Source organism: Chiloscyllium plagiosum, unplaced genomic scaffold (assembly GCF_037043375.1).
Source record: "Chiloscyllium plagiosum isolate Xiang-an unplaced genomic scaffold, Cpla_swu_hap1 HiC_scaffold_14, whole genome shotgun sequence".
Classification (NCBI taxonomy): Eukaryota; Metazoa; Chordata; class Chondrichthyes; order Orectolobiformes; family Hemiscylliidae; genus Chiloscyllium; species Chiloscyllium plagiosum.
In genome coordinates this window covers 36638421-36661945 of record NW_028270152.1, presented here as the reverse complement: position 1 = coordinate 36661945, position 23525 = coordinate 36638421, and the positions used below count along the sequence as shown (strand labels likewise).

The 23525-nt window shown below is 40.9% G+C and overlaps 1 protein-coding gene across 3 annotated transcripts in view; it reads right to left on the bottom strand.

Moving 5' to 3' along the window:
• cacna2d3a (calcium voltage-gated channel auxiliary subunit alpha2delta 3a) overlaps window positions 1-23525 on the bottom strand; it is a 953727-nt gene that overhangs the window by 348413 nt on the left and 581789 nt on the right. For 2 of the 3 annotated variants that reach the window (XM_087994306.1, XM_087994308.1), the window contains exons 12-14: window positions 21832-21910; window positions 7185-7318; window positions 282-299 (exon numbers count right to left, since the gene is read on the bottom strand). In XM_087994306.1, the coding sequence (XP_087850432.1) occupies window positions 282-299; window positions 7185-7318; window positions 21832-21910 (231 nt within the window). The remainder of the gene's footprint in view (window positions 1-281; window positions 300-7184; window positions 7319-21831; window positions 21911-23525) is intronic. The other variant, XM_087994307.1, reaches the window with a different exon arrangement.

The window sequence follows — 23525 nt, the reverse complement described above, 5'->3', positions numbered from 1 at the left end:
TGAGTGGTGCAAGAAGGGTTGGATTCCTAGGTTAAAAGATTTCTATGCCTGTATTAGACTTAAGTTATTGTAGTTATTTTTACAGTGACCTATTTTGGTAGTTACATTTTCCTAAAAGGTTGATTAAAATTTTAGTCATATTTATATAAGTAGCTATTTGATCTTTCTGTAGTTGACTGGGATAACTCGATCATACTAACACAATTAAATAAGATTGAACTGACAGTGATACTGGCAGAAATGAATATATGAGATCAACTGGAATGGAATTAAAACGTTACCTTTTTAGCCTGTGGGAGCTGATGCATAAGAGAAAGGAAAGGAGAACAATTAATGACAATGTTTTATCCACTGTCCAGCTATACATCATCTGTTAATGTATCTTATTATGCCCATTATTGGCTTTTATTGCTGATTTTTTGCTTATTTTTGTTCATTGAATAGGGATAGTACTTCATGCATGGCAACTGGATACTTAGATAATCAGACAATACATTTTAATTATACACTAATGAAATATGAATATTTTCCACTGGATAGAGTCATAGAATCAGAGAGTCATATAGCATGGAAACAGACCGTTCCACCCAGCTAGTCCTTAAAGGAATTGCAGGAAATTTTAATTGTTGAGTTTTGTCAATCCCGGAGAAGCAGACTTGACTTGGAGTGCAGAAAAAAATTGGTCTATTGAGGTGCTTCCCAAAACCATCTCCAGCCAGATGAAGACAATTTCTTACTGTTACTGAATGGTAAACTGTATTTGGCATTCAAATCTTATTGGAGCCATTCTAAAGGCAAATGCAGGACTGACCTCAAACCAACACAAACTAGCAAATGGAGCTTTGTCAGCTTTCTCCTCATTGGTTCTTACAATGTTAAGAACCAATGAAAGTGAAATTAAATTGGAGTAGGGGCAAAGGATTGAAAAACACAAAGTATGTTCTGAACGTGTTCTTCTTTTCATCCTTGTTAAAGTTGAATTTCAACATTTTCAGTGCAATGAAAAAATGATTACTTAAATCTTTTAAATTCTGTATATGTTGCAGGGCTGCTTTTCCTAATTTCATGCTGGTAGGGAATTTTATCCATTGATCCACACATTAGGAATCATGGGTGTGACCCCAATTCTCAAACAGCAGTATGAATTTGGAAGATAAGTCATTTTTAAAAAGGGGAGTACACGTTTGCCAATATTGCTCAAATTTTCAAACTAGATTACTATTTTAATTTGATTCACAACTTGCTGCTAATGACATCTGGATAATAGTGCTGCAATTTAACTCCTGGATCATGATGTGGCATAGCAGGTGACATACCAATCCAGAAATGATAGCCAGGAAGGGTGACTATAACAAAGGTAAACTTCTGTCCTGTCCTTCTCAGCCTGCCTGCAGTCTTTGATACAGTTAATCACACCATATATTGTCCTCTGATACTTCCTCACTATCATCTAGCTGGGTAGAACTTATTTAGTTTCATCTATCCCATCATAGCCAGAGAATCATTTACAATAGCTTCTCTCCAACACTGTTATCTCTGGAATGCCACAAGGATCTAATCTTCACCCTCTCTTATTGTGCATCTACTTACTGTCCATCAGCAACAACTAGAGACACAATGTCAGTCTTCACATGATAACACTCAGCATCTCCCTTACCATCACCTCTCTTAATTACCTCCCATCAACTGTAAGTTATCAGGTTGCTTGACTGACATTCAGTACAGTCTAAAAAAATTTCCTTTATGTAAATAGTGGGAAGATTAAGGCTGGTGTCGTCAGCCATCACCATGAACTCTGCTCCCTAACCATCAACTCCACTTCTCTCCCTTGCAACAGATATTGAATCAGACCATTCACATTCTTTGTGAATTTAGAATGAGCATCTGACTACATATTCTGTTGTGGTTCTGTCCGCCGAGCTGGAAGTTTTTGTTGCAAACATTTCGTCCCCTGGCTAGGCGACATCATCAGTGCTTGGGAGCCTCCTGCGAAGCGCTTCTTTGATGTTTCCTCCGGTGTTTATAGTGGTCTGTCCCTGCCGCTTCCGGTTGTCAGTTTCAGCTGTCCGCTGTAGTGGTTGGTATATTGGGTCCAGGTCGATGTGTTTGTTGATGGAGTTTGTGGATGAGTGCCATGCTTCTAGGAATTCCCTGGCTGTTCTTTGTTTGGCTTGCCCTATAATGGTAATGTTTTCCCAGTCAAATTCATGTTGCTTGTCGTCTGCGTGTGTGGCTACTAGGGATAGCTGATCGTGTCGTTTCGTGGCTAGTTGATGGTCGTGGATGCGGATCGTTAGCTGTCTTCCTGTTTGTCCTATATAGTGTTTTGTGCAGTCCTTGCATGGTATTTTGTACACTACATTAGTTTTGCTCATGTTGGGTATCGGGTCCTTCGTTCTGGTGAGTTGTTGTCTGAGTGTGGCTGTTGGTTTGTGTGCTGTTATAAGTCCTAGTGGTCGCAGTAGTCTGGCTGTCATTTCAGAGATGTTCTTGATGTATGGTAGTGTGGCTCGTCCTTTGGGTTGCGGCATGTCCTTGTCCCGTTGTCTTTCCCTTAGGCATCTGTTGATGAAATTGCGGGGGTGTCTGTTTTTGGCGAATACCTTGTATAGGTGTTCCTCTTCCTCTTTTTGCAGTTCTGGTGTGCTGCAGTGTGTTGTGGCCCTTTTGAATAGTGTCTTGATGCAACTTTGTTTGTGTGTATTGGGGTGGTTGCTTTCATAGTTCAGGACTTGGTCTGTGTGTGTGGCTTTCCTGTATACTCTTGTAGTGAATTCTCCGTCTGGTGTTCTCTGTACCATCACATCTAGGAATGGGAGTTGGCTATCCTTTTCTTCTTCTCTCGTGAATCGGATTCCTGTGAGTGTGGCGTTGATGATCCGGTGTGTTTTTTCTATTTCCGTGTTTTCAATGATTACAAACGTGTCATCGACATATCTGACCCAGAGTTTGGGTTGAATTTGTGGTAGGACTATTTGTTCTAACCTTTGCATAACTGCCTCTGCTATGAGTCCTGAGATTGGTGATCCCATGGGTGTTCCGTTGATTTGTTCGTATATCTGGTTGTTGAATGTGAAGTGTGTTGTGAGGCACAAGTCCAGTAGTTTAAGTATGCCGTCTTTGTTGATAGGTTCAGTGTCCTGTTTTCTGTTCTGTATGTCCAGTAGGTTGGCTATTGTTTCTCTGGCTAGGGTTTTGTCAATCGAAGTGAACAGTGCCGTCACGTCGAATGATATCATGGTTTCTTCTACTGGATGCAACTTCTACTGGCTTCCAAAGATACACAAAGCCAACACACCAGGACATCCCAACGTTATTGGGCATTGGGACCCGGTGTGAGAACCTTTCTGCCTATGTTGAAAGCACCTTGAAACCCAGTGCACAGGGAACCCCCCAACTTCTATTGCCACACTACAGATTCCTTAGAGACACTCAGCACTTACAGACCAGTCGAACTGGGAACATTCCTCGTCACAATGGACATTTCAGCACTCTACACTGGCATCCTCTACAATGACAGCATCGCTGCAATAGCCTCAGTATTCAACACCAACAGCTGTCAATCTCCGAGCACCATCTACAACTCATCTGCTTTATCCTCGATCACAACTTCTTCACCCGTGACAACCAGTTCTTCATCCAAACACACAGAACAGCCACGGGGACCAAACTCGCACCCCAATATGCCAACATCTTCATGCACAGGTTTGAACAAGACTTCTTCTCTACACAGGACTACCAACCAAAACTATACACCAGGTACATTGACGATATTTTCTTCCTCTGGTCCCATGGAGAGGAATCATTAAAACACAGTGATGTCAATGAGTTTCATCTCACTATCAAACTCATCATGGTCTACTCTCTACTATCTGTCTCATTCTTGGACACATGCATCTTCCTCAAGGATGGGCACCTCTGCACCTCACTCTACCGCAAACCCATGATAACCTCATGATACTAAACTTCTCCTGTTTCCACCTGAAACATATTAAAACAGCCATCCCCTATGGACAAGCCCTACCCATACACAGATTTGTTCAGATGAGAAGGAACGTGATGGACACTTGGAATGCTCAAGGATTTTCTCATAAGAACGGGGTATGATGCTCAACTCATCGACTACCAGATCCAATGTGCCACAGTGAGAAACCGTCATGACCTCCTCAGGAGACAGATACGAGCTGCAAACAACAGTACTTCCCAGGAGCCGAAAAACTATGCCATGTTCTTCACAGCCTGCCAATGAGGATGAGCACCTCGCCAACACCTTCCCCACACCTTCACTGCTCGCCTTTAAACATCCACCAAACCTCAAATAGATCATTGTTTGTAGCAAATGGCCTGGCTTTCAGGACAACACCATACAACCTTGTCACAGTAGACGCTGTAAGATGTGTCAGAGTGTCGACATAGAGACACACGTTACATGTGGGTAACAACTCCCACCATGTATGTGGCAAGTGCTCATGCAATTCAGCCAATGTTCTCTATCTCATAGGCTTCAGGCAAGGTTGCCCTGACACATGGTACATTGGTGAGACCGAGCAGAGACTATTGCAACAGACAAATGGACACTGCACAACAATCAACAGACAGAAGTGTGCCCACCCAGTCGGAGAACACTTCAGTAGTCCGGGACATTCAACCTCAGACCTGCAGGTGACCGTCTTCCAAGGCAAACTTCAGGATAGGCGACAAAAATAGGTGGCCGAGCAGAGGCTGATAGCTAAGTTCAATACCCATGGGGATGGCCTCAACCGGGACCTTGGGCTCATTTCACACTACAGGTGATACCACTGCACTATACACACAATTTTGAGGGGTGAATTTGTACTTGCAGAATTACATTTTATTTTGCTCAAAATCTGCATGAATCTATGCAAGATTCTGTAAATCTGTTTTTAGATTAGAAACAATATGAACGTTGTGCCACAGAAATCTCACACAGGGCATCTCACACCTTAAATACATTATCTGGGCCGACATGACACCAATTGTTAAAGTTCACTTGAAAATGTAACTTCTAAAAAAGGTTCTGAGATTTACATATGAAAGAACAGAAAACATCATGTTCATTCTAAATGATGAGAGACTTAACAAACAATCCAGGTCTTTTTCAATATATCATTTCGGTTACATCATACTGCAAACTTTTGCTATAAATTCTGTGTCTTACGATCTTATACTCCACAACCACCTGATATAGGAGCAGTGCTCTGAAAGCTACTGCTTCCAAATAAACCTGTTGGATGATAACCTGGTGTTATGTGAATTTTAACTTTGTACATCCCAGTCCAACTCTGGCATCTCCAAATCATGTCCACTATTGGTGACTGCATTAAGGTGCCAAGGTCTTAAAGTCTGGAATTCCTTCCATCAACGTCTTCTTCATTCTCTCTATCTATTTAATTAATCATTGAAATCTGCCATTTTGACCAGAAATTTGGTTACCTGCCTTAATATCTCCTTATGTGGTCTGTGCCAAGTTGCTCTGTCTGTTTAGCTTGTGTCGGACAGTGTCACTGTGTTGCAAAACAGTCTGTAAATTTAACTATTTGAAAAATCTCAATGTTGTTCAAAAATATGTTTAACACATCTTCATTATAATGCTATACCTTTAATTGTTATATGTCTTTAAAGAAATCTACCTTTCACGTACATGGGATCAAAGAGGTATTGGTAGCCTGATTAACTAAGGGACAAGAAGAAGAGAGTAGTACTGAACAGTTATTTTTCAGACTTGAGGGACGCATGCAGTGGTGTTCCCAATGGTCAGTTTCTGATTCACTGCTTTTTTAAGATCCAAAATTGAAATTGACTTGATCTTGAATACACAGATCATAATTTAAAAGTCTGCAGATGACACAAAATCAGCAATCTAGTTAGTAGTGAGGAGCAGAGTAACAGGAGACATAGGCAACTAGTTAAATGGTCAAGCATAGGGGAAATAACATTCAGAATAAAAAATGTTTTAGTAAATACATTTGAGGTGATAGGAATACAAACAAATGGCAAAATATTAAAGGGAACACAGGAACAGAGAAACTTGATGGGTCTATAAACAATATTTTTAATATATCTATAAATTGTTAAGGCGGCAAAACAAGTTGAGATTAGTGCAAAGACATGAAATCCTTGGTTTTATTAACAGGCATGGGGTAAATATTAGCCTGCAAAATGTGCGTATTTGTAACCGTGTGATCTACAGCAATCAGACATCAGTGCATTTGATAATATTTTCAGCTCTGTGCCAATTGTGATTCAAGTCATTAGATTGCAATAATGTGAAAAGGGTGACAGTGAATTGGCAACCTGTTCTATATCCCTCCCAAATTTTCCAGAAGTGATGTAAAATAAGCTTTTGATTCATGATCATTCGTCACATAAAAACAAAATGCCCATCGTCACATAAAAACAAAACACATCTCAATCAGAGAAAAATAGTTTCAAATTCCACACTGCCGATATTGTTTGCAATGACATCTTATCAGACACAAAAGTATCTTCACCATGGTGCTAATAACCTGGGCCAGAGTTTTAGTGTCTGCAGGATGAGCCAAGAAGTGCCACAGTATGTTTCACTTATGCCGAACACTGCTATTTAAATCTCTGGAGGCTATTAAATTTAATGAAACCATCTGGACTGGAATGGACAACCTAGTGTAATCAGTTTTGCAATGCCACAAAGTACAGATGGCAACACTTGTTCTCTTATTCCATGTTTTCCCTCTTGCCAGATTTAACTGCTAATCTAAATGAATTTCAGCTGTCTAACTTCTTTTTGTTTTCTGATGGTTTCTTTAGCTTAACAATTTTCCACTCCATATTATCTTTAAAATCCTTGTTGAGTTCCATTTATACACTATGAAAATTATTTTGAATTAAAAATATTTTCCTTTATTTAACTATTCTTTTTTTCACTATTTTTCTATACCTACAGAAAACAGTAATAAAAATGGAGCAAATTCATTATCAAACAGAAAAGGCTGTTAACATGTTTTGCAAAATGGAACATTTATTCAAATTTTCCCTTACCAGTAATTTGCAAGTAATAGAAAATAGAAAGACTGATTCCTTTCAAATAGAATTTGGGTCCATGTTCGCTCTACAGGATTATTCATTCCTAGATGTTGCATCATGATATTTTTGATTATGCGTAAAAATAGTGAATATTAACTTACAGTGTTATCGATGTATGCTTCTGTCCACACAATATCATGTTCCTGGTCAATGACCTTTGGTCTGCTCAAAACATGAAGGTATTCCATCACATTTTCTTGTACATCAGCAAGAGTAGAAATCTGAGTGAAATATCCTAAAACAGAGTCCAAAAAGAAGAAAATCTTTAAAATGCACTATTTATGTTAATATATCATCACAACCAAAGAATAAATACAATGAGGACCTACAAAAACCGATTTTAAAAACCAGAAACAATTAGACTGGGTTTCAGTTTGGGTGGATGGTGGGCAGTGCACATAGCTACTTGCCAAATGTCATCAGTAAAATGCCCACGTTCAGGGAACAGAGTGGCAGCTTAGAATCCGTGGACTCCTCCATGGACTCTCATGACCAGAAATGGTACAGCGAGTAAGCAGACAACAGCTGCTGGTGGGATTGGAACATAATGAAGAAGTGAAATGATTGGCAACATGCAGGACTTTCTCTATTTTTCATTTATTCAGGGGATGTTAACATCGCTTGGTGGGCCAGCATTTATTTCCCATTCCAAGTTGCATTTGTGAAGATGGTGGTGAGCTGTCCTCTTGAATCTCTGAAGTGTAGGTACTCCCACAGTGCCATTGCAGAGAATGTCCCAGAAATTTGATCCAGCAACAATGAAGGAACGTTGATATATTTCCAAGTCAGGATGATGAGTGGTTTGGAGGGGAACTTGCGGATGTAGAGTTTCCATTGTTTTTAGGGAATAGTAATTGAAAGTTTGGAAAGTGCTAGTTAAGTACCTTGGTGAACATTTACAGTGCATCTTGTAGATAGTACACACTGCTAATACTGTGGGTGGTGGTGAAGTAGGTGAATGTTTGTGCCAATCAAATGGGCTGCTTCTTGAATTTTGTTGGAGCTGCACTCATTCAGGCAAGTGCACACAATTACATTATATGGCTAACCTGTGTCTTATAGATGGTGGACAGTCTTTGGGGAGTCAGGAAGTGAGATATTTGCTGCAGCATTCCTAGCCTCTAATTGGCTCTTGCAGCCACTGTATTTATATATATTTTTAGTTACTCACAGAATGTGGACGTCACTGCCAACATTTATTGCCCATCCCTAATTACCCAGAGGGCAGTTATGAGTTGACCACATTACTGTGGGTCTGGAATCACATATAGGCCAGACCAAGTAAGCATGACAGTTTCCTTCCCTAAAGGGCATTAGTGAACCAGATGAGTTTTTCTGACAGTTGATGATGATTTCACAGTCATCATTAGACTCTTAATTCTAGAAATTCTTATTGAATACAAACTTCAGCACCTGCCATGATGGGATTTGAACATTATATGGGTATCTGGATTAAGTTCTAGCGATAATGCCACTGTTTTATTGCGTCTCCAAAAGATATGGTTCGTCCAATTCAGGTTCTGGTCAATGGTACTGTCCAGGATGTTGATAGTGAGGGATTCAATGCCAGTAATGCCTCTCTTGTTGGAAATGGTTGTTGGTTGCATGGTGTGAATGTTAGTTATCATTGTCAGCCCTAGGCTGGATATTGTCTAGGTGTTACTGCATTTAGATATTGATTGCTTCAGTTTCTGAGAAGTCATATTATTACTGAACATTGCACTATCATCAGTACACCTGACCTTACGGTGGAAAGATTACTACAGATGAAGCAGTTGAAGATGGTTGGGTTGAGGAAACTACCCTGAGGAACTCCTGCAAAGATGTCCTAAAACCTAGATGACTGACATTTAACAACCATAACATTTGGGCTTGTGCTAGGTATAACCTCAACTAGTGGAAAGCTTTCTCCCTGATTTCCATTGACTCTAACTTTGACGGGGCTCCTTATTGCCACAGTCAGTCATATGCAGCAGGAGGTCATGCTCACTTTCTACAATTGTCCTTAAGTTCTCTCCATGCTCCACCTGAACCCAAAGGCGTCACTAAAAAGAAATTAAATGAAAGAAATTCCTTAAATTATTTCTGTACCTCTGTGTGCAATTCCAACAGGAACTTTGAGCAGCAAATAATTTGCCCAGCAAAAGCCTAAAATTGCATCTGAATCCTATGAGCATCTAAGGATCTTGATTTACAGAAGCTGATGAGGTACTGGCCTGTTTCTGTGGGTGCCCATGCTATTCATATTAAGCATTCCACCAACAGCAAGGTGATTTGTCTTCAGACTTCAGGGTGGAAAGGTGTCTCCAAATTTTGTAACATAGCTTGGAAAACATAAGGGCGCAAGGTGGGAAATGGGCAAATGGCACGTCAATTTAGCATCACTGCAGGACTGAATGGGGGGAAGAGATCCACAATAGTGGGAGTATAATCTACAGAAGTAGTATTTCGCCAGGGAGTGGACTCCATGGTGTGACTCAAATGTCATTTGCACAAGAACCATTTCAACACAAACATCCAGGATTGCAAGTGCTCACAGCTACTTTTGATGTGCAAAGTGTGCCCATTCATTTCAGCATTTACTGAGACGAGGATATCTATGCCAGAATTAAAAGGAAAAGTCACCATTTTATTGAATACAAAATCAAACTGATAAACAAGTCACTCTACCTAGGAGAAGACTGGCAGCTAACTATGCAATAAAATAATAACTGGAGCAGGAGTTCAGTAACTCTGGAAATGAGTGACTATGAGGTTCTTTCTGATCTGTCAAGCTCAGTAGACAACTGCTCTGTCTTCCTCACGCTGACAGATCTCCTTGCCCATCAGGATCCTCATTATTCTTCTCAGAGGTTTCCTCTTACCTCTGCATCTCCTACTTAGCCAATATGTCTTCACTTCGTTTACTGAGATTGTAGAGTGTACAGCACATTATTATGATGATATGGACACCCTGAATGGGCAGAAGTTAATTTTGAAGGGGAATTTAATTCTGGTGAGGAGGGTAAGTAATGAAATACAAACGCATGTGTATAGGCTTCTTGATGCTTGATAGCAAAAAAAGTCTCCCACCATCTGAAGAGGGGGAACTTAATTATGAAGATTTAACTCAAAGGCAAGAATTTGATTTTTGGACTATTGCCCTGTTAGTTCCTGAAACTCGCCATTATCCTTGCTACCTCAGGGAGTGGAAAATGACGCCCTTCTGTGGGATTGGAATAAAAGCCAAAGATGATTCACATCCTCCACAGCTGCTAAAAGAAAGCCAGTGTTGTTAGGCAGTTACGAAGTAAAGGAATGATAACCCACAGGGAAAAAATGGTGAAACAAAACCCTTTAATCTTATGAAATGACTGTATTGCTCGCCCTGGGTGAAATAACTGCACAAAGGCTGGTATCCCATTATCTAGTCACTATTCAATTACTTATGCACAGTGCACTGACTGGGGCCAGCCAGTTGGGATCAGTTCTTGGAATTGAGGAGATTCTAAATGCCCTGGTTATATTAGTCAGCCAGGTTAACAAGCCCAGTCAAGGATCTCACAGTCAACAAGATTCACCTGGTTCCATCCGCTACATCCTTCCACCACCCCCTGCCAAAGTCCAAGGATGTAAGCCTGGTCTTTCTCCTGTAGTTTTTCTTGAATCATAGAATCTCTAAAGTGTGGAAACAGGCCATTCAGCCCAACAAATCCACACCAACCCTCCGAAGAGTATCTCAACCAAATCCATTTCTCTGCCCTATTACTCTACATTTCCCATGACTAATGCACTCAAGTTGCACACTCCTGAACACTTTGGGCAATTTAGCATGGCCAATTCACCTGACCTGCACATCTTTGGACTGTGGGAGAAAACTGGAGCAGCTGCAAGAATCCCACGCAGACATGAGAATGTGCAAACTCCACACAGACAGTTGCCAGAGGCTGGAATTGAACGCAGGTCCCTGGTGCTGAGAGGCAGCAGTGATAACACTGAGCCACTGTGGGACACCATGTCTTGTTGTTCAAACTCGGACCTTGACATGGGTGGCTTGTAATAGACCGTAGCCCATCTCTTGTGTCCAGAGTGTGTCAGGAGAGTTTCTTCCTCTTCTTCCGGCAGTAACAGTAGCGAGAATGTATCCATCTTGGACTCTGAAGTTTCTTCGACACTAGATGGAGGGGGAGAGCCCATGGTTTCTGACAGGCCTTCTGGCTGTCTGAGGGGCTGGATATGTTTTGCTCCTGCCCCTTTTGAGAAGTAACAGCTTTCAGGTGATCCATGTTTGTTCAGAATTGTATACCTACCTGAACCTGGTAAGTGATGAGACATGACCTTATGTCAACCTCGCCTCATACCCACACAGAACCATTTGCATGTTTCCAGCACCAAACTTCGTCCCCAAATTCAATTGTCTCTCTTGCATTTGGCCAGCATTGGCATTCTTGTTGCTGTTCACTCACACCCATGTCAGGGTTTGACTTGGTGTGGAGTCTTCTCCCCATCAGCAACTCTGCTGGAGCTATCCCTGTTGCTGCGTGTGTATTGGTCCTATAGTCCAACAGGAACAGGGACAGTTTAGTATTGAGTGAGGATGTAGGCTGCTTCTTTAAGCCTGTCTTCAATGTTTGGAATGTTCCTTCCACCATTGGATGATGGATGGAAAGGAGCTGTCCTTATGTGCCGGATGCTATTTGAGTTTAGGAAATACTCAAATTCCCTGCTGGGAAATGACAGCCCATTGTCTGTGACTAATACTTCCGAGAGTCTGTGTGTCACGAATGATGCTCGCAACTTCTCAATCGTCCTCCCTGTGTTTGCCGAATGGACTTTATGCACCTCCAACCACTTTGCGTGGGTGTCCACAATGACCAGGAACACTGAGCCCATGAAAGGACCAGCACAATCAATATGTAAATAAGTCCAGGATTTACCCGGCCTTTCCTATGAATGTAGGGGCGCTGCCAGTGGTAATTCTTGTCCATGTTGGAACTCTAGGCTCTGACCCACCAACACAGTTATGTCAGCATCAAACCCTGGCCATCTGATATAGCTTCTTGCTAGCATCTTCATCTTGGAAACCCCTGAATGACCCTAGTGGAGTTCAGCTGAATTCTATTGGAAGCTTTGGTCTGCTCCGCCTTGTCTTGCTTCATTATCCTTTAGTGGACCAACCCTTTCTCTAGTTACCCGCTTGCTTCTTATATAAGAATAAAATGCTTTGGGGTTCTCCTTAATTCTGCTCGCTAAAGCTATTTCATGACCCCTTTTAGCCTGCTTGATTCCTCATTTAAGACTTGTCCTCTCCTGCCACTATCAATGCCCTACACACCGGGGTACTTTTCAACTCTGTTATAATTCCCAATAATCTATATCACAGCTCTCAAAAAGGCATTGTTATATGGGCATGCATTTCAGTATCCAGTCATGGATTCGTTTGACAAGCCATTGTGTTTTACTGCAAATGTTTTGTCACCTGGCTAGGTGACATCATCAGTGCATTTTTGATAAGGTGTTGGTACTCTGTCCTGCCCGGTATTTATATGCCTCGGTTTGTTGGTACTTCTGGTTCTGGATCCAAGTGGTTTGTATACAGGGTCCAGTTCAATGTGTCTATTGATTGAGTTCTAGTTGGAGTGCCAGGTTTCAAGGATTCTCTGGCGTGTCTCTGTTTGGCCTGTGCTGGGATGGTTACATTGTCCCAGTTGAATTTGTGTATTTTGTTGTCTGTCTGGTTGTCAGTATCCTTTTGTTTAAAATTAATTATTAGCCAAATCTTGTGAAACTTACTGCAAAGACCTGTGAAAATAACACAGGCAGTAACTTAAATACAGTGATGATAAGAGTGCTTCAATGCCAACTGCAATTTTTCAAACGCCACATTAATCCAAGGCACCAACTGCCCTATTGGGTGCTCATGAAAGATTCCATGGCATTACGTAAAGAGAGTAGTGGAATCCTCCTGGTATTTTAGCCAATCTAGTTATTGATCTCATTGCAGTTTGTGAAGCTGTTGTTTGCAACTGAGCTGTGGCATTGCAACACAATGAAAGTGAGTGGATGTCAAAACTACATTATTAGGAGCTAAACACTTTGGAACATCCTTGGATTGTGAAAATACAGGTTCCTTAGCTACTGGCTCCAAACCTTCCCTGGAAACAAACTGTTTTTAACCTGGTCTCTTTGCAACCAAATCTTTGATGCCTATGTCTTATCTCACAGCAAGTTCTGTTGCTCGAGTAACATTGTGTTCATTGACTTACATTGGTTATCGGTCAAGGAGCATCGTGATTTTAAAGTTCTCATCATTGTCAAATACTTCTCTGGCTCTTTCACTTCCCTATCTCTGTAACCTCCTCCAAATTCACAATCATCTGAGATATCTGTGTTCCTGTAATTTTGCTAACTTGTGCATTTCCAGTTATAATTGTTTTGACAATTTTAGTTGTGCCTTTTGGTGGCATATCCTCCAAGTTCTGGAATTCCCTCCCTAAACTCCTCTGCTTCACCTTTCCTGATTTAAGTCATTTCTTGAAACCTAGATATTTGATCAAATTTTTGGGTATCTGACTTAATATCTCCTAATGTGGTTCAGTATCATACTTTGTTTTATCATGCTCCTGTAATTCACCTTGGGATATCTAATTATGTCAAAGGTGACGTGATGACAAGTGATTACACTTGTTAACTCTTAATGTTCATTAAGGAATGTCCCTTTCATTCCTTGCCTTTATTTCTCTGTTCTCCTTAAAAACTATGGATTTACAAAAATGGCAGCCCTATCCACTGACTGAAAAGTCAGAGGTGAGCCTGCCTCTGCCAATGAAAAGAGGACTGGATTTTACAGTTGGCTGGCAATTATCAGGCAAACTGATGCCCAGGAGCTGTCCAGACCCAAAAAAATGTTACCAGGAGCAATAGCCAGTGCTAGGACTGCAGGAAGTGGTCATCCCTTTACAAGGGGAGTTCCTCTATTGAGCACATTGTGTCCAACAGGATGGCCTGCCCCAAGACCACAGCTAGACCAATAGTGTACAGCTAGCAGTCTTACTGCATTGTGTGTGGCCTCTCAACACCCAGGCTATTGCTAATGAAATACCTGTGACAGAGGGAAGTGATGCTTACATTCACTCACTCCACCATTGATGTACACCGTTTACTATCTACAAGATGCATTGCAGCAGCATGCCCTAAAGTTCCTTCAACGGCAAATTCTGAACCAGCATTCCCTCTAATTGCTGCACAGGCCACAGAGGTCCATATGCAGAATTGAGCTCCAGAACCAGAAGTCAATAATGTGATTGTTGTTGAAAATGTGTTGCTGGAAAAGCGCAGCAGGTCAGGCAGCATCCAAGGTGCAGGAGAATTGACATTTCGGGCATGAGCCCTTCTTCAGGCTCCTGAAGAAGGGCTCATGCCCAAAACGTCAATTCTCCTGTTCCTTGGATGCTGCCTGATCTGCTGCGCTTTTCCAGCAACACATTTTCAGCTCTGATCTCCAGCATCTGCAGTCCTCACTTTTTCCACTGTGATTGTTGTGTCAATCACTGTGTGCAAATCCTTGGAGCAGCGGGCATGCAGTGTTTCAGTTAGAGCAAACATTGTTCTGAACCCAAGACCTCTCCTGCCAAGAAGGACAAGAGCAGCAAATACATAGCAATACCACTACATGTGGTTGAATGTACCGCTTTTCAGGTCTTCAAAGAAATGTCTTCATTCATTGGATATGAGCATTGATGGCAAAGTTAGCATTTATTGCCCATTCTTAATTATCCTTAGGAACATAGTGATATGCCATTTGAATTACAGCATCCTGTATGATGCATTCAATTTAAATGGAACATTGTATGATAAACTTCAGGTCATTTGGTACAAAAGATATAAAGTGAAGCAATCTTGTTTGTTTACCTTGAGAGTTCGTGAGTTAAAATGATGTGCAACAATTAAAATTGATTGTGTCTTTTCATCTTGCTTTCAATTCATTTTGTTCCCTGTGTAGATGTCAAACTGTATAAATCCTGTTGGCTACATTATATTTGAACACTACTGTAGTTTTTGTCTGAGTAATAGTTTTGTTTGCAAGATGAATTTTATTTTGGCTATTACTGAGCCTGCCCAGACAAACTTGATTGAGTTTTTTGAAGAAGTAACAAAGATGAATTATGAGGGCAGAGCGGTAGACGTGATCTTTATGGACTCTAGTAAGACGTTCGACAAAATTCCCCATGGGAGACTGGTTAGCAAGATTCAATCTCATGGAATACAGGGAGAACTAGCCATTTGGATACAGAACTGGCTCAAAGGTAGAAGACAGCGGGTAGTGGTGGAGGGTTGTTTGTCTGACTGGAGGCCTGTAAGCAGTGGAGTGCCACAAGGATCAGTGCTGGGTCCACTACGTTTTGTCATCTATACAAATGATTTGGATGTGAGCATAAGAGGTATAGTTAGCAACTTTGCAGATGACACCAAAATTGGAGGTATGGTGGACAGTGAAGAAGGTTACCTCAGATTACAATGGGATCTTGATCAGATGGGCCAATGGGCTGAGGAGTGGCAGATGGAGTTTAATTCAGATAAATGTGAGGTGCTGCATTTTGGGAAAGCAAATCTTAGCAGGACTTATACACTTAATGGTAAGGTCCTAGGGAGTGTTGCTGAACAAAGAGACCTTGGAGTGCAGGTTCATAGCTCCTTGAAAGTGGAGTCACAGGTAGATACGATAGTGAAGGAGACGTTAAGGTATGCTTTCCGTTGTTGGTCAGAGTATTGAGTACAGGAGTTGGGAGATCATGTTGGGGCTGTACAGGATATTGGTTAGGCCAGTGTTGGAATATTGTGTGCAATTCTGGTCTCCTTCCTATCAGAAGGGTGTTGTGAAACTTGAAAGGGTTCAGAAAAGACTGACAAGGATGTTGCCAGGGTTGGAGGATTTGAGCTATAGGGAGAGGGTTAATAGGCTGGGGCTGTTTTTCTTGGAGCGTCAGAGGCTGAGGGATGACCTTATAGGGGTTTTAAAATCATAAGAGGCATGAACTTTTCCTTGAGGTGGGGTGTCCAGAACGAGAGGGAATAGGTTTAGGGTGAGAGGAGAAAGATATAAAAGAGACCTAAGGGGCAACTTTTTCACGCAGCGGGTGGTGCATGTATGGAACGAGCTGCCAGAGAAAATGGTGGAGGCTAGTCCAATTGCAACATTTAAAAGGCATGTGGATGGGGATATGAATAGGAAGGGCTTGAAGGCATATGGGCTGGGTGCTGGCAAGTGGGGCTAGATTAGGTAGGGATATCTGGTAGGCATGGACGAGTTGGATCAAAGGGTCTGTTTCCATGCTGTACATCTCTATGTCTCTATGGCAATTACTCTGCAAAAAGCTACCAACATAATGCAAAATTTGAAGTTTGCCAGTGATTGATGTTATGGAGCTTGTTATCACAGAAAGTGAAGGCAATCATTGCAGTTTTATCTGTGCAGTAATCTTGGGGGTAATTAATACTATGCACAGGGATAATTTATCAATTTAACCACCTTGCTATTTAAATCATTTTATCAGGGTGTTTGATGTGACAGGATAAATGTGTTGCATTAGTTTCTTGTGTTCTTTTTGCTGAGTTGTATATAATTCACTGAGTTATTCTTTAAATAAACCGTAAGGAAGCTCAGAATGGAAACAGACCATTGTCCAGCAAGTCTATTATTTTCATCGACCACACAAATCCATTTTACCATGAATTTACACCATCTATTTAATATTTTGGAGGAAGTTTCCATATTCTCTCCAGTCTTCACATGCATAAACCAAGTAAAAGCTCCAAAGGCCTATTTAACCTTTTCACACATCATCGAATATCAAACATTTCTAGAACCTTTCAAGACACAGCAATCTATCAGCAGTTATTCTGAGGACTATAGCTGCAGCCAAATGTCTGTGTAATGCCGTGGTCAAGGAGGTAGCGGTGACAATGGACCATAACTGATACCAAGAGCCCATAATAGAGACCCTGGGCGATGTCAAGTGGAGCAGCAGAGGAGGAACAAGAAGGGGAGAGAAAGATAAACTCTATTAATATGTTTTAATATATTCAGCAATTCAAAATGGCGCCAGAGCTTGGTGATACTTAACATTTCTCACTGTTTTTTTAAAAAACATGTGACAATAAATCATTCAATTCAAGAATGTCCATACATGTCAGGGATTATCTGATTGCCACCTGAACAGCCAACTCCGGGAAACTTCAATAGGCTGCAGATGGGATTTCCACCTCTTACTTGGGAAGACAACCCAATCAGTTCTGTCACCCAGAAGCATATTGGCAAGGACTAGGATTGCAAGAGGTCCACAGATTTGAAGTCCTTGAGTTCATAATCATTTAAGTGTTCATAGTGGTGGTGGGTGGGGTGGGGAGGGGGGTGGGGGGGGTTAGGATTCTATTTCACAAGGTGAGGGTGAAGCCTGACAGGAATGGGTAAGGACAATAGAGGTCTCATTGGAGAGACTGGGAAGTGAGAAGGAGCCCTCCAGGCGGCAGACCTGATGCAGATTACCTCATATGGAAAGGAGACTGTAGCAGGAAATGCTCCTTACCCCATTTCCTGCCCAAGGGCTGAGCAAGGTGACTTTGTGCTAACTCTTACCATCCTGAATAAGAATACTACTTAAGTGGGGTTGTTTATTACTTAATTAAGGGTCCCAACTATAGTAAGCATGTCTCACCCTGTCCAATGTAAAATTGGAAAGATGTTGGCATGGGTTGGAACGGCACTCTGGAGAATTTTATAGGCCACTCTGCAAATCCATCGATAGTTTGGAATGCAAGTTCAGTCAAATTATTTTATCATTTTATGTGCAATCATATTATGATTACAATATAATTATCATTAATATTATAGTTAATATGGTGGGATCAGCAATAGTTCAACTGTTATTATTTTTCTCATGGTTTGAATCTTGATAGATATGCAATCATGTAGAAGGGTCTGATGTAATCTGTTGTCATGTGATTTCTCCAATGAAGTACACACTTGTAAAGGCTAAAAGGTTTACCACCTGATTTGCAAAGAATGGTTACTGTAAAGTAGGGCAGGAAGAAAACACTGCTTTCTAACCACATTCTAGTGTTATTTGATATATTCACTGCTCCTGAAGAACAATAATGCAGACAACATGAGATAGTTAGCAACCTCAGAGTGGAAGCTATTGTGGATGATCTGCTGGTTTATGAATGTTGAGAAGCAATGGAAGAAGCCATTGCTGACCAAGAACAAAACCTAGTATGACTACTCAATAGAGATCACCAAGTCAATATGAAGCTGAACTAAAAAATAAAATTACAACTAGGGTGGCACGGTGGCTCAGTGGTTAGCACTGCTGCCTCACAGCACCAGGGACCCGGGTTCAATTCCGGCCTCGGGTGACTGTCTGTATGGAGTTTGCTCATTCTCCCAGTGTCCGCGTGGGTTTCCTCCAGGTGCTCCAGTTTCCTCCAACAATCCAGAGGTGGTGTGCATGCTAAATTGCCCATAGTGTTCAGGGACGTGTGGGTTAGGTGCATCGGTCAGGGGTAAATATAGGGTAGCAGAATAGGTCTGGGTGGGTTACTCTTCAGAGGGTTGGTGTGAATTTGTTGGGCCAAAGGGCCTGTTTCTACATCTACAGATGGGCGCATAGGTTATGTACTGATGTACAGGTCATGAAAAATGTCTTCAGCTGGATTCCAAAAGGATGGGATACAGTAACCAAATATAAAAGCAATTTAGCAATTTGTTAGTTTTTTCAACTATTTGGCAAATTTCTTGCACAATTTGACGTTAGAGTGTGAACTGTACCAACTCACAGACAAGAACAAGCAGTGGTAATGGGGCACAGAACAACAAGCAGCATTCACTAAAATTCAAGCAACTAGTGACAGCACCCAGTGTTGGAATATTACGATGTAAATGATGAAGTCCCATTGCAGAGTCTTACTACTGAGACAGAACTTGGAACAACCCTAATTCAGCAAGGTCAACTTTTTGCATTTGAATCTAGGAGGCTAACACAAACAAAAAGATGTTAAGCTCAAATCTAGAAAGAGTGCTTAACCATTGTCTTTGCTCATGAACATTTTCATTAACGTGAAAACTTTCAGTCAAGTCTGTCCACATGCCAGTTCAAAGCATTTTCCTCAAACTGCAGCGATTGACACCAAAGCATCTGCTTTGGTATCATGCAGAGGTATCATGCAGGCATGACACACAGGCAAGGGAACAAGATGCATATTGCAGGTACACTATTGAGACCAGCTCTCTCATTGAAGAAAGTGGAGGATCTACAATCGAATATAAAATCTTCCAGAATCAATGTGAACCAATAGCTCACCATGCTCTGGAAGTCATTAAGCCAGCAGAGGCACTAAATATAATAGACAAGTGCTTGGCTTAAATCAAGTAAAATATGCAACAAGACACAAATCTCCAAATGCTTCATAAAGTAATGATAAATGTATAGGCAGAGAGCATGAAGGGCACACCTATTACTACAACAGCAAATTGGGCAAAGAGAGATGAATTAATAGCCCCAGAGACTGATGGTATATTGTACAAAGGAAATAGAGTAATTATTCTGGAGGAACGGATAGAAAAGTTTCTAAAGAACATCTGTGAAGCTATCAGGGAACTGAATCAAGTCTGATGGAGGCAAGCGAAGTGCTTCACTGGCCAAAAATGAGCAACAAAATCAAGGACTGTATCAGTCAATGCAGTGTTGTAATGAGAATCAAACTAAGCAAGGAAGAGAGCCATTGATGACTCATGACATCCCAGAGAGACCATGGATGAAGCTCAGAGTAGATCTTTGCACCCTTGCAGGAATTAATGTGCTTGCCACAGTAGACTAGTATTCTGACTACTGGGCAGTAGACTACCACTGAGATTGTCAAATGCCCACAAGCTCACTTCAGATATTATGGCATTCCAACATTTTCAAGAGTGACAATGGCCCTCAGTCACTTCAAGAAAGATTGGGAAATTCAATATCACATATTATCTCCACATTATCAAAGAGAAAGGCATAGTGAAAACCAAAAAAAAAGAATTATAAAGAAATTGAGTAATTCCTACACAGATGTAAACAATGAAATCATTGAGTGGAGAAACACACTTACTGAAGATATAGAACATTGTCCAGTACAAAGATTAATGTCATACTGTACACAAACTTCACTTCCAATAGCAAAAAAGCTACTGAAGCCATAAGTAGTAACCGGGCATGAGTAATAAAATCAAAATAATAAAATCGAGACAGCTGAAAGCTAAATTTCATTTCACGAGACTGCTAAACCAATGCCAGAGTTGATTACTCAAGAACCAGTCAGGGTACAAACAAAGAATGATCTCAACAAAAGCTACCATAAGAAGTGAATGACTAGGTACACTGTCATAACCACAGGCACACACGTCTAATACAGAAGCTGTGCCTTAACTGCAGGGGAATGAACGATCTACACACATTAACCAGCTGGCGGAGAGGTCCACACCAACCCAACAAAAGAAATAGAACAACAGCTACCACAGCAACAATAATTGTTCAGCAATGACACACCCTGGCACAATAACATCAGTCAAATTAATAGCCAATGATAGCAGCAAATTCACATACCGTTACATAGAGAATGATGGAAATAGCAAACTGCTAAGGTATGCAAAGTGAACTGCCATCTAGTTGGTAACTTTGGGAACTAATAGTCTACATGATAATGCAAGACTTTTGTTACTTTTTATAAAAAGGGGGATGTTTGGATTGAAATGCAATCATGTACAAATGTTGATCCTAGTCCTGACCTGTAGTCATGACTTTTACAATGAGACATACACCCTATGGACAGATATTTTAAGCCTCACTTCAAGAAGTTCTCCTGTTAAACACACTGCTGTCTTCAATCCATTAGTTGTTAGAAATAGAAATAGTTTGAGCAGATAATTAGAGGGGGCATGCTTGAAAGAGGTTACTTAGGAAGAACAAAGCTTTTTTTTATTATAGACCAGAGCATTTTTCTGCATCGCTTCCATCTTTTGGTCACATTAGGGAGCAAACCTTAATTTACATTAAATTTAGAGAAATGATGATCTAGCCTCAGGCGGTACAGAACACATTATAGGAGCCTAAGTGAGCAGAACCATGAGAATGCGCCTTGTGTCCTTGTCTAAAGAGAAGGGGGGGGGGGAGCTGGGAGCTGGTGGTGATGGGGGATATGATGCATGACACTACTACAGTGGCCCATAGTTATTGTGTACCTACTTACATGTAGAAATAAGAATCATTGTCTGACATGAACAAAAATAGAAATATCTTAAAAATATAGCTGCTTCAGGAAATCATTTGCAACAAAAATGCAAACTGAAATGGATAGTGCTAAGAAACAGAACATTTATGCACAATGGTCTGGATCTAATTTCATCTTTCACTTGATAATTTCTACTTATTTCCAGTCCCAAAATTAGCAAATATAATTATTTTTGTTGTATTCGCATCATAGTGAAATGCAGGTTACTTGGCAGATTGTACAATACCAGGATAATTTTAACTTCGCTGTCACAATTATGTCCAATTCACAAAATCTTCAAATTTTCATCTAATAATCACCAAACATATTACTGTACTGTAATGCATGTTTTCAAAATGTCTCATGCAAGAACAGAATACTTATTAAGTTAGTATTTCTTTTATTATTGATGGTCCTCCTTTAGCAAATGAGAACCATTTACATGTAAGTTCTGTGCAAAAGACAAACCTTTATTTGCACATGCCATCCATTTCAGATTTTCAGAAAATACAGCTTCACGTCCAATCAAATAGGCGAATATTCGCACCTGAAAGAAAAGGACACCTCATTAGATTTCTGTCTGTTCCTGTTAAAATTAAAAACTTATAAATGAATTCAAAGTTTCATAATATTAGGATGTTGTATGTCTTTCTAATTTATGGCAAAATAGAACAATGGAGAGAGTCATGAATTCAGCTCATCAACTAGCTTGGGTTGCTTGGTTACTAGGGTGAAAGGCATGGCACTCTGGGTGAAACTTATTGGCAGCAAGTGCAAAATGTTTACACCTGAAAATAAAGACAAGAAATACTGTATTGATTTGATAGACAGTCTTCAGGTCAGGTACAAATGAGAGAAAAAGGGAATTCTGTGTGAAAAAGACAAAGAATGACAGTTGTTGCAGTGTTGTCAGCAGAGAGAAGAATGAGGCTGCAAGGTCTTAGGGTCTGCCAATCAGATATGCAGGAATGGTCCGATTGTTGGTGCTTGAATCAGAATTCTCCATAAATTAAGAACATCACCTTCTAATGGTCACTCAATGATACAGTTGGGCAAAACAGGGAGAAGTGAACACATTGGCAGCTGGGAGTGCTATGCAATGGATTTGTTCCTGTGAAAACTGTTATTTTGTGGATAGCACAGTGCCAATGGTGATGTGGTTTCTTGGGTCAAATACCAATGTCAGTATGCTACTACCTGAGTACTTCCTCCATGTTAGTTCATGTAACATATACCACAAACATTTGGTTCTTAAAGTTTATTAAGAACACTGGCTGTTTACATTGCTATACTATCACAAGCTTATATAATGTCTGGGTATTATACTTGCTACTGTTGAGATATATTAGATTGAATTGAATTGAATTGAATTTATTGCCACGTGTATCGAGGCACAGTGAAAAGCTTTGTCTTGCGGGCAATACAAACAGATTACATAGTCAAGTAGCATAGATAAGTAAATAATAGGTAAACAGTGGCAAAAACAAAAACACAGGTATAAGCAAATGCTAAGAGTTTGTGAGTCCATTCAGTATTCTAACAATATTAGGGCAGAAACTGTTTTAATATCGGCTGGTGCATGTGTTCAGGCTTCTGTACCTTCTCCCCTTGAAGGTAGAGGTTGTAAAAAAGCATTGCCAGGGTCAGATGGATCTTTGAGAATGCTGGCGGCCTTTCCTTGACAGCGGATCTGGTAGATGGATTCCATAGATGGGAGGTTGGTCTTTGTGATTGTCCAGGCTGAGTTCACCACTCTCTGTAACTGTCTCCGATCTTGAATGTTACGCTGTCCATACCAGGTAGTGATGCATCCAGACAGAATGCTCTTATTGACGCACCTATAAAAGTTGACAAGGGTATTTGCCGTCATGCCAAATTTTCTCAGCTTCCTGAGGAAGAAGAGACGTTGTTGGGCCTTTGTAACCAGTGTGTTCAAGTGAAGAGTCCAAGAAAGCTTGATTTGGAGATGCAAAGAACGCTTGTTGTTGATGACCACTCCCAGGAGATTGATACTCTCCACTCGTTCCACCTCTGTGCCGTTAATGTGTAGGGGGGACATGAGTAATATCCCGCCGAAAGTCAATAATGAGTTCCTTGGTTTTGCCGGCATCGAGAGCTAGGTTGTTCTCAGTGCACCATTTTTCCAGGTCTTCCGCCTCCTG